Source organism: Nymphaea colorata, chromosome 2 (genome assembly GCF_008831285.2).
Source record: "Nymphaea colorata isolate Beijing-Zhang1983 chromosome 2, ASM883128v2, whole genome shotgun sequence".
Classification (NCBI taxonomy): Eukaryota; Viridiplantae; Streptophyta; class Magnoliopsida; order Nymphaeales; family Nymphaeaceae; genus Nymphaea; species Nymphaea colorata.
In genome coordinates, this window is record NC_045139.1 from 22,702,642 (window position 1) to 22,715,111 (window position 12,470).

The 12,470-nt window shown below is 40.5% G+C and overlaps 1 protein-coding gene across 1 annotated transcript; it reads right to left on the reverse strand.

The window, feature by feature from the left end:
* Positions 1-7,271: 7,271 nt before the first annotated feature.
* Positions 7,272-8,978, reverse strand: LOC116249155 (xyloglucan endotransglucosylase protein 2-like). The gene is made up of 5 exons (XM_031622329.2): positions 8,843-8,978; positions 8,525-8,731; positions 8,328-8,428; positions 8,029-8,222; positions 7,272-7,904 (listed from the first exon to the last, which is right to left on the reverse strand). The coding sequence occupies exons 2-5, from the start codon at positions 8,709-8,711 to the stop codon at positions 7,505-7,507; spliced, it is 882 nt and encodes a 293-aa protein (XP_031478189.1). The 5' UTR covers positions 8,712-8,731; positions 8,843-8,978; the 3' UTR covers positions 7,272-7,504.
* Between the last annotated feature and the right edge of the window lie 3,492 nt (positions 8,979-12,470).

Here is a 12,470-nt window from a genome sequence, read left to right on the forward strand (position 1 = left end):
AATTGCCGCTAACCCATGAGCACCCCCTTGTGTATCCAAACACTACGCGTGGGGAACCCACTGGATTCCCCAACGACGGACTTGCACTTCAAAAGGGACTGCTGATCTTGATACATTTAAACGCCTTGTCACTGCACCACCGCGCTGCACATTCCACGTGCATTGTTTTCTGCTTGACTCGACGACCGATTGATCCCACATGCCTTCCAACTATGCTTAAGCTGGCCAAGCAGCATCACCTTTTACCAGCTTGGCCGGGCCAGACACAGTCGACCGACAACACTCTCCCACCGCCAAATCGTCACTGACCTCAGTGACTTTGCCCCGAGCGATAGATGTTCAGCTACCGTTCCCTTGATTTCTTTTGAACTGAGCCTTCATCCATTCGCCTAGTTGACGCACCCGTCACGTCGCGACTAGCTGCCTTATCGGGTGTTTTGCCTCTAGTCCATTCCTTATCATCATCTCACTTTTCTATCATTGTTTTGCACTTTTCCTTAGTAAAGTTCGGAACATCTCCAACGACCACTAAGTCTCAAATTTCCAAGCTGTGTTGCCAACCCGTGCACATGCTCCTTCCTCGAGACATGTCAACACTAAGGGCACTTGCCCTTCTGGACAATCCTTTTCCACGTCGGGTCTAACCCTATCTGTCTCAGTGAGCGGCTCTCTTGGCCCTTCTGCTCCTGACGCCCAGACACCATCTTCAGAACGTGTGATCTCCATCTGGCCAACACCAACGCGGTCACCTGAACCAGTGTCCGACGAACATGCCCGAACCCTTAAGGCACCAAACAAGCCAACATTTTTCTTTGAACCACTTGTTTGTTATCATCGCAACATTCTCATCTTTCAAGTTCCCTTCGAGAAATCGTCTGCTCTGATACCACTTCTCACGGGCCGAGTTTCTCCAGCCCGCGCGGCGCCGAAGGCGTTCCCGAAAGCCTTCAGCCAGCCGTCTCTCTCTTAAGCTAGCGGAAGCATTCATCTTTTCTTCGGGACTGTGGACTAGATGAGGAGTGCTAAGCACTCGGCACACCATCACCCAGATTTATCCTATTGTCGACCATCGGCAAGCCGTGGCCATGAGGCCCTGTTACAACTTCGCCATTCCTCCAAGTGCCTATCTACATCCAAACGAAATCTGGGTGGGGGTAGACTTCCATTGGGATGAAGTCCCCAGCCGAAGCCAGTTGACGACTATATGTCATTAAGTAAGGCGGCCGACCATCGCCCTACTCGACGATGAGCATTCACTTGCTTACCCCCGCGTAACTCTACGCGGTTGTGGAACGCAGCGTATGCGCCCACTGGGGGAATTGCCCCTAACCCACGCGCACCCCCTTGAGTATCCAAACACTACGCGTGGGGAACCCACTGGATTCCCCAACGACGGACTTGCACTTCCAAAGGGACTGCTGACCTTGATGCATTTAAACGCCTTGTCACTGCACCACCGCGCTGCACATTCCACGTGCATTGTTTTCTGCTTGACTCAGCGACCGATTGATCCCACATGCCTTCCAACTATGCCTAAGCTGGCCAAGCAGCATCACCTTTTACTAGCTTGGCCGGGCCAGACACAGTCGACCGGCAACACCGATAACACACCTAAAAAATTAACTTGGTTATCTGAAAACTAAGAGCGCAGTGTTGTGGAGCAAAATGCATGTCTTTTTGCATCCAAAAATGCCATTTGGACATGTCGAATGGTGTTTTTAGAAAACCTTGTTTTCACCAAGGAGTGGAAAAGTAACCCCTGCGGTTACTCAAGACCTGATTTGTCATAACCAATAAACATTTTTTTCAAAAATCCATTAAAATAACAGTTTTTACAAAACCAAGTTTTAAGAAAATGATTTTTTCAAGGTGTCGACCACATGTTACCAAAAATTTGTAACAACCTGTTTAAATATTCGTTTTTTAAAGCCTTGAATGGATTCTTATATGAGAAGATAAAAAACTTGGCAAAAATCAGTTTTACCAACACAAATTGATTTTGTTTTAGTGTCACCCAACTGACGTAAAATGTTGTTTTGGCTGTCATTTAAAAGGCGCTTGTGTCAATAGGAAGAAGTTCATGTGGACTTGAGTTGTTCAATGGTGCACATAATGCAGCATTTCCTTGGGATCGATGGATACCTGCAGTCCTATTGCTAGAAAACTTTGAGGAGAGTAGTTAGTTGGGTTGGTAGGCCATTAAAAGCTTGGTAGTTGGATTCTCGATAAAGCTCTGCTGTCAATTAGATTGCCTTGGATGCTATTTGTACAGTTGATCCACTAGAATAAGGAAACATGCTATTACACATGACTGTGTAGTATATCAAAAAGATTATGATGATTTCATAGATATTGATGAAGATCCTCAAATATGAGTGAAAGCTGTAGAAAACAAACAATGCATGTATTGGATAAATGTCATGAAAAAAAATTAGACTCTATGGCAAAGAACCAGCCGTGGAGTCATATCGAGTTGCATGAAAGAGTAAAACCATAGGATGTAAATGGGTCTTTAAGACCAAAAGAAACTCCAAAGACAACATAGAGAGATACAAAGAAGACTTATTGCTAAAAGATTCACCCAGAGGGTTTTGGGGAGAGTGAGAAAAGGATGGTGCAGGCTATAATGAGACATATTCTCCCACCTTTACTAAGGAGTCAATGAAAATAGTTTTTTTCCCTAGTAGTTCATTTTGACTTGGAGTTATGACAACTTTTTGGAATGAAGATCTTAGTTAAGAAATATATATGGAACAACCTCAAGGGTTTTTTGATAGCAATATAGATCATTTAGTTTGCAAGCTTGATAAGTCATTTTATAGACTTCAGCAAGCCTGCCAACAATGGTATATCAAGTTTTCTAGAGTTATGACTTTTGGGTTTACAGAAAACATCATTGTTTGATGTACATTAAGGATGGTGGGGAGTAAGTGCATAATTTTGATATTATATATAGATGATACTCTGCTTGCAACTAATGATATACAATGTTAACAGAAACAAAACAATTTCTTGCATCTCATTTTGAGATGATAGATATGAATGAGACATCTTATGTTATCAACATTGAAATTTGTTAAAATAGATGTAAAAGAGTTTTAAGTCTCCCTCAAACTTCATACATCAATAAAATGCTTAAGAGATATGGGAAGGAGAATTGTTTTCCTACTTCCACTCCAATAGCTAAAAGGGATAAACTTAGCCTAAATGATTGTCCATGTGATGAATATAAAAAGGCACAAATGAATAACATTTCATATGCATCAAGAGTTGGTAGCCTGCAGTATGCACAGACTTGCACTAGGCCTCATATTCCCTTTGTTACGTAGGAGATTTCAATGTAACCTGCATGACACATTGGAAGGTTGTAAAGATAGTTATGTGGTATTTGTAAGGCACAAAAGACTACCACAAGATGACCACCTTGAAGTAATTAGTTTTCAGATGTTTATTTGACAGGATATGTCAATAGTAGAAAATTGATTATAGGTTATGTCTTCCTTATAACTGGGCATCTCAACTACTACTATTGTTCAAACAGTAGAAGTAGAGTTTATTGCATTACATGAGATTACTTCATAGTTAATATGGATAAAGACTGTGTTTCATAGCTCAAGATAATGGAATCTTTCCTGTCATGTTTAGGTTAGACTGAAATCTCCTAATCAATCCTACAACAAAAGAAATATCTAGCATAGTGCAAGTTTGTGCATATTGCAAACTGCCAAGTGTTGATGCATATGGAATGTTATTCATTTGTGTCTTTTCATGTTCAACACATGAACAATCATTTAAGCTCATTTTAACCCCTTTAGCTATAGGAGTGAAAATAGGAGAATCATTCTACATCTCATATATCTTAAGCACTCTATTAATGTATGCAATTTGAAAGAGGCTTAAAACTATTTTAATTTTGTTTCGGGGAATCTCAATGCCGAACATAAGATGCCTTATCCATATCTTTCATCTCAAAATAGGATACAAGAAATTTCTTGATTTCAACTAACATCTAAATATCATTAGTTCCAAGCAAAATATCATCAACATATAATATCAAAATTATGAATTTGCTATCACTATGCTTAAGATATAGACATCAATCAATGATATTTTCTATAAATCCAAAAGTCACAATGACTTTAGGAAACTTGATATACCATTGACGAGAGTTTGTCTTTAAGTCCATGAATTAACTTGTTAAGCTTGCAAACTAAATTATCTGTATTGTTACCAGAAAAACCTTAAGGTTTCCATATATATTTCTTCATTTAGATCCCCATTTAGGAGAGCCGTTCTAGCATCCATCTAATGTAACTCTAAGTTAAAAGGAGTTATCAGGGTAGAACTATTCTTATTTTCTTAGTGGAGATGGTTGAATACGTCTTGTTATAGTTTATGTCCTCCATCTAGATGAATCCCTTACCAACAACTCTTGCTTTGTATCTCTCAATGTGCCTTTGGAGTCCCTTTTGGTCGTATAGACCAACTCCGATCTTATGGTTTGTACTCATTCAGGCAACTCGACAAGACTTCATGTCAAGTTCGTAGCCATAGAACACAACTTTTCTTTCATAGCATTTATCCAGTACATATATTATTTGCTTTTTGTAGCTTTCATTAATGTTCAAAGATCTTCATCCATATATATATAATCATCAAACTCCTACAAATACATTATATAGTTAGATGCTATAGCAAGTTTCTTGTTTTTAGAGGGTCTATGAATAGACAATTGTACATACCTAACTTGAACTTGTACACCTTATTCTTGCACATTAGCATGATCCATAGTTGGTTCATTTTGGCTTGGTACATTACTAGCTCAACTTTTGTATTATCATAAAAGATGATAAGTCGAATCCTTTAGTACTGTCTTCCGTAGGTTTATATCATTTATCATACTATTCTTTAAATTTGAGGTTTTGTAATGCATTTAATCCAATTGAACAATCTTCCTAGAATTTAGCTTTATCTTTTTTCATAATATGTGACAAATGAGATGGACATTAGAATCAATATCCATTCAAACTTTATAGATAACCAATTAAAAAATCACTGGTTGTTCGAAGATCGAAAGCCTTTATGTGGGAGGTTATATAGTTTAGCTTGAGCATGACAACCCTATATGTGCATATAAGATAGGAAAGGTCATCTATTGTCTATAGCTTATATGGAGTTTTGGGTACATCTTTAGTAGAAAATTTATTCAAAGTATATAGATGCATATCTTCTCTATCTTTTATGGGCATCAGATCTTCCTCCTAAAAGCACACAATCCCTCCATCTCTCATTGAATATCATCAGTTCTGTTTGTCTCTCTCTTTATCTCAACATCTCTCTATATCTTTTGTCTTTCTCATTCCCCCTTTTTTTCTCATAGCCAAACACCCAAATCACCTTCCCTCACTTGTTTCTCTTTCTTTGTTTTCCTTTTTATTTTCTATTTGCAGTTTAACCTTTAATAGATATCAAAGGGCTGTTAAGCATATATACCAATACAATGGTATGCATTCCAAGCAATGAAACTTCCTTTTTTTTGTTCGTGGACCATCAATAGAAGTTCAGAAAGGTGAATGGGTGTGCGTGAAACATATAACTTATAAAGGTGACCTTGTAAGTGTAGGTGTATTTCTGTCCAACATACACATGCACACACAAAGACTTCTTGCACATACATGCAAATAGCAGATCTGGATGTTGTATATTAATACTATGTTTTATTAAATTCATATGTATTAGACAATTTCAATATGTATATGTTAATAAATTTATGTTTTCTTGTTCTCTCTTGCTCTCTTAATCTCATTTTGATATGTATATTTCCAATTGCTGTAAAATTCTATTTACTTTAATTAGTCGTTGGTAAGTCATGAGCTCTCAACAGCATTGGCTAGTATGAGCACTATGAATTCCTAATGGCTCTAGCAGTTGGGGATTGTAAGATATTTCCAAATGGCCCACGTGCGTTGGGAATACTCCTAATCATTTTAATATGTATATGTTAATAAGGTGGTTGAATTGCCCAGGTCATTTTTTCCAACTGCTACAAGGTGGTTGAGAATTCAATTCCCAATGGTGTTGAGGAATTTTTGCTCACAGTTAGGGCTGTCAGCAAAAACCAATGTCGGTTGGGAATTGAATTGCCCACGCCATTTTTCCCAACAGCTACAAGGCTTGACGGGGGTTTTGCACAAAATTAGGGCTGTCGGCAAAAACCAACATTAGTGTAGTGAATACGGATAAATGTTTAGAACCGACTAAATGCATGCAATATATATAGAGAGTGTCCATGATCAAAGGGACACCTTTCAGATACAACCATCTTAAGTAGCTTAGATACAAATCTTCTCAGTCACCATCGCGGCTTATCCTCATCAAATAGAGTTTGATTTAAGGGAGAAGCCCAATTCTCCATACACGTTTTGGACAAAGACGTCAAGTTTATCCAAAACAACCCTTCCATTCCCAAACAAGACAACCCTCCAATGCCCAAACTACTGCACCTAAAGGTAGGTACGGACCTAAGGTAGGGAGATCCTCCCTGTTGTGTTTGGCACGTTGATGGGACTGGTGATGATCTTTATGAAGCGTCGTCGTCTTCCAAGGAGACCGCAGATGGCTCCGACCTGTAGGAAACGAGGCGAGGTCACGGACCTGCCACGCTCTCCACTCACTTGGCACGCTGGTCGCTTCCCTTTGCACGATCTGCCATAGGCAAATTGAGGAAACGACCGCAGTTTCCACCGCCAGTCTTCAAACTCCAACAGGCTATCGCCCTTCTTCCCTCACATGCCTGAAACCACGTTGACAATGTACAAAGGCTACCAACTACACCAGATTTTCTTAACACGGTTATCATTTCATGAGCGAGAAACCCAGACCGTGCTAGCTGCTGATGCGGCATGGAAAACTAGTATTCTTTACTTTATTAACTGTTCTAAAGCACGCATTAACAAAAACGAAAATTGAAAAATCAGCCGATACGGGCCAATGCATATTGGGGCGTCTTATTTGTCTTTCAACGTTTTCCATGAGCTTATATAACTATACCGATAACAGGCACAATCTTGAAATCACAATCTTTGGGACGGTCCCAGTCTCAAACCACGCCACTCGAAGATTTTGTTAAGTCAGGCGTCTTCTTGGATTGGCAATGACATGATCCACGCTATGTAAAATCATTCACATGATGCATTGGAAAAGAGAAAAGAAAAAGGAAAGGTTGTACAGAAGATGGATTTGAGGGTGAACTACACTTTACACTGAAAATATAGTAAAGGCGACAACGGAGAGCATTTATTGACATCCTAAAAACCACATTCGCTTTACCCAAAAGGCCCCCACCCAATGCCCATTAATCCATAACAATGCCTATGAATCGATCCGTAGCAAACAGCATCATGTCCCCAACCAACAATCCATACAACACTAGTTAGAAAAGCACTGGGAACCCCGCAGACCAAGATGATACATATCCTGCACAGAATCAGAGGACATGAACAAGTCAGACATCTCTATCCCTGGCGCACTCTGGTGGCATTGTAGGAATCCGGGCTCTGTCTGCACAGTAATTGTAGATTGTGTATTTCTGTCTAACCCAGCGTAGCCTTCTATACTGCAGGCCGTCGAGATCCCGAAACTCTTGCTGGTCCCACCACCTGCGGCCCTGTGTGGCGCACACCTTCTCGTTCACGGACGCCTCGCAACCATCAATGTGGAAGCTCCTGTAGGATGCCACAAATGGCGCCTTGTTCCAATCTGTTTTCTCCAGCCCCCCTCTGGTCGCCCAATCATCTGCATTCCAGAGGCTGGAGTATATCTTCATCGGTTGGTTGAAGGGGAACCTCACTCCCAGATCCTTGCTGTTCTTGAACACCCTGATGGGAACGTCATCTACAAAGAAACTGTTGCAAAGAAACCAAACAAAAGAATTCTTCATTTGCTTTAAGGACAAGAAAGAATGCAAAGTAGACTACAACAGTTTCAGGAGAATAAGTGCTTGAGAAATGTGAATGGGATGGAACATACACTACTTGGTACATGTTCCAGAGAACAGAGTAGGAATGGTATTCTCGTGTGGGATCAAACCAGAGGTAGATCCTCTGTTCTCTGTTTCCCTTGCCACCAGTGAAAACATTGGTCTGCAATATATAAGGTTGATTGCTTCTGTTGCCAAGGAACTCGAAATCTATCTCGTCGTGCTCCGAGTTTTGAGAAGAGAGCTACATGAGGCACGCAATCACTTATCAGTAAAAGACCAATACCAAGCTTCAGAAAAGGGGTAAATCGATTATTTCTTGTGAAGACAATAGATGTTTCTCACTCACATAGAAGGCAGTAACTGTTCCTGCCGAATCCCCTGGGACCAACTTCATTTGCATACTGAAATGACCAAATAAGTATGAGCCCCTAGACTGGAAACCAGTACCTGCAGTCACAAAGTTAGTAGAAACCAATGAGCAACAATAGGAATCTTGATATGGCCTTGTGCCCGGTTTGTTTACCTAGCCAGATCTCTTTTTACCTGTGGATTTGTCTAGCACGAGTTGCACCTCAGTGCCTCCATTGATATACTTGATATGCTCTTGAGCCCAGGTTGGCACGTAGTTTTTCTGAAATGGCACATCGATGGGCTTCCTAGGAGCCGCTGCGTTGGTGACAGAAGGCCACAAAAAGAAGCCCAAGAACATTACCGTAAGAGCAGACGCCATTTGTAGCTCCACCGCTAAACCTGGAGGAGAATCAAAAGGTTGCAGGCACAGGAAGTGAGCTGCAGTGTAGGAAATACACACCAATAAAGAAGCAGAGAAGAAGAAAGGTTGCTAGGTGGCTTTAGTCTCACCTCAGGGATGTTCGATTTCCTAGAGGCTAGGGTAGGGTAATATTTGGGGGAGAGGAAGAGAGCCTTTTGTAGGCAAACGAAGGGGCTTGGTACTCTCATTATTTCTAAACTTTGTTCCCTTTTTCCTCGACTGCATAGAAAGATATTTTAATGTGGATACCGAGTGCACATGGGTGCAATTTAAAAAGGCTTTGCCCGGTGGGACTCAGGATTGACGGAGGTCCGCGTAGGATAAAAGGATGAAGGCATTCTTTTTATCTTTAATCGTTTATTCCATTCAATTTCGTTTTGCAATAATCTAAATTCAAACATTGGTTAGCTCTCCGTCACCTGTTAACCAACCAACAAGTTCCTTTCAGAACCCACATCACATGCTAATACTTTCTGATGCACGATTTCGGTGCTTGCCTAACTTTAGGGGTTTTCCTTACTGGAAGCTCTAGCTATGCCCTCAAATGGTCCTCCCTTTTGTCACGCGGTAGAGCCTTCAATTGTCAACTTCCCTAAACTGATGCTCAGTAAAACTACCGAACACTACTACCCACAATATTTAGGTACATAAAAATTCTAACATTCCATTTCTTCCGAGAGAAAGTTATCCTCCTCCTCCACCATGTTCAGGAATCATATGTTACACATGGATGATTTGCCAAATAATTAAAATGAAAAGGGCTTCAATTACTTTTGACTTGAGTTATCATCAGACATACAAGTGTATGAAATTTACGTGTGTGTCTATATATATATATATATATATATATATACTCTCATAAAGACTGCCTAATTCATCGTCATGGATAGTTAAGGGGAAAAAACGAAAAAAAGTGATGAATATTTTGTTGTTTAGTATTAGTTCATACATTTTTTTCTTATTATTTTTTAATCAAAGGTCCTTATGAATGAGCAGAAAATTGTAAGCTATCATATCCTCTCTCTCTCTCTCTTTATATATATAGACCTGGAGAGGAAAAGAAATAGGAGAAAAATTAAAAAGACCTATGTTGATTTGAAAAAGAAATAGAGGGAGAGGGAAAAACTCAATAACTGACCTCATCTCCTCTAGTTTTTCTTGCCCTTTGGAAAGGACATACTCGATAACTGAGGTGAAAATATATTGGATGTACTTGATATGCTCATCTGGCAGCTTGATTACAGGGAAGCTGGTGAAGTGGAATCTTCCTTATCCAAGTTGGGGCTGCTTGAGAGTTCAATGCAAAGAAATGAGGATCCGCTTTACCAAAGCAGTTCACTCAAAATTACAATATTGACAGGCGACCGCGCCACCATGAACAAGAAGTAAGCGGGAGCGGAGTTGTCTGTTTTGCTCGTGTGAAGGCAGGAGACATGGCAGCGACTCTCCGGCGAACAAGCAGATGCACATGCACATGCACCTACCGCGCATTATTGATGGCATCGTGAAAAGGTCCTACACTTTCCCAACAAGTTATGGACTCGATGTGTGTTCCCAACCTGTCTCTGTCGGACCTAAGTCCAGCATCGACCGATCAGGAATCTGCCCGTATTGGCTAATTCAAATGGAATCGACAGTAAATTGATTCCATTCAGCGGCCTAGTCAAGAGTGTCACTTAACTAATTTTTTCACATATTATATATATATATATATATATTCTAAGAATGAGTTTTTGAATATTTTTAGCCCATACCCAACTTATCCCTGGTCGAATATGTGGCAGGTTGGACAGGCTGCTGTCTACATGGATCATGTGTAATTGTTAATTTCTAGCTTGGTCATGGTTCCCGTTCCAACAACTTAGTTTCGTTGGCCGAGCAAGGAGCCAGCAGCTGGCTGTACATCAAATCAAATCTTTTTTCTTCTTCCATTTTACATGTGAGATGCTATCACATGTCCAGAGACTGCCAGCCACGAGGGCGTAAAACTTCCAAGGCCATTTCCTCACCCATAAGGAACTTTTTTCTTCCATTTTACTTGTGAGATACTACCACAAGTCCAGAAACTTGACGGCTTGCCAGCCACAGGAGCGTAAAACCTTCAAGGCCATTTTCTCACCTCTGATTTCTCCTGGCATACGTCTGTGTTTAGTTTAAGCAATAGTGCTCATGCCACTCTCACCTCTGATTTCTCCTGGCATACGTCTGTGTTTAGTTTAAGCAATAGTGCTCATGCCACTCCAACCAGTAGGGCTGCACAACGAGTTGAGCCAACTCAAGTTCGACTCGATTTTTATACAAGTTAAGCTCAAGCTTAAATCTAAAGTCCAATATATTAAAGAGCCGAGTTCAAGTTAGTCGAACTCGACTCGACTAAACTCGACTTGCTTGACTTTAACCTCATTTTTTGTTTTGCTCATTTAGTTTTTCCTCCTTTTTCCCTCTCACCCATGCAGCCTTAATCTCATTTTTTTTTTGTTTTGCGTTTTTTAATTTTCCCTCTATTCACCCACACAGCCACTTTTCCTTTTAGCTCAATATTGCACCTCACTTTCATCATTACATTTTTTCAATCAATCACTCACTCTTTTCATTTTCCCTTTCGTTTTTCTCTTTCCTCACCACGCTCGGGGTTCATTTTTCCTCCTATTTGTCTTTTTTCTCACCCACGCCTTTCCTCTTCCCCATGCCTTAATGGGATGCTCATGGCAGGTGGCAGAATCAAAGACGTCATCACCGAAACCCACCTTCAAGATTTTGGCATGGAGCTACGAGCAGCTAAAAGGAAGACACATGCCTTGAGGGCGAAAGGAAATGAGAACTTGTCAAAGCAGCAGCTGTCTCACACCATGTACATTACCAAAGATAAACGAGTTTAAATGAGCCGTTTGACTCGAGCTCAAACTCGAACGAGTCAAGTTTGAGTTGAAGTTGTGAAGCTCGTATCGAGCTTGAGTCAAACTCGAACGGACTAAACATGAGTCGAGTTGAGCTCGAGCCAGCCGAGCTAAAGCTCCGCTCAGCTCATGGGCAGCCCTACCAACCAGGGACCAATAGCTTACTGCCTACTGACAAGAGTTGATTGGGCTACAACCCACTACATGTTATTCATCCATTTATACAGCCAAATAAAATTTAACCCGGTAGATCCTTTTCAATAGGTATATGCAGGGGACTGTTATGATTTTGAGGCATAAAATCTGGAACCTAATTTGTGGGCCATCAACGGCCAAAACTTAAAGCACGATGATTTAACAATCCTGCGCGCCAAAAGCATGGACGTTGATTAAAGTGGTTTGCATGTCGAGGAAAGTGCAGAGAACACGTTCTCCTGTTCCTTCCGCCAGGGGAAGCACCTGCCTGGGGACCATTTAAAATTGACAACAGCAGAAACCAAGATATATATATATATATATATATATATATATATATATATATATATATATATATATATATATATATATATATATATATAAAGTGTGTAGATTCTGATTACCAAGAACAGCACAATTTTAGGCCATGAAAGACGGTGCTGATTATCGAATCAAATAAAAAAATGAACAGAAAAAACTGGCAGCATAGTCGACAGGATAACGTCGCACGCGGCAACTGGCAACCTCATTTATGTTTCTGCCAGTTCCCGAATGCTAAATGAATCTTTATCACGTATTTCACATGAAGTCAATTGCCTAAAAGTAACATTTATAGATTACAAGC

Coding starts and splice junctions, on each gene's coding strand:
- LOC116249155 (XM_031622329.2), bottom strand. CDS start 8,711: ATGGCGTCTGCTCTTACGGTAATGTTCTTGGGCTTCTTTTTGTGGCCT. Junction 8,223..8,327: donor GAACAGTTACTGCCTTCTAT/GTGAGTGAGAAA, acceptor TGCCTCATGTAG/CTCTCTTCTCAAAACTCGGA. Junction 7,905..8,028: donor TGGAACATGTACCAAGTAGT/GTATGTTCCATC, acceptor TCTTTGCAACAG/TTTCTTTGTAGATGACGTTC.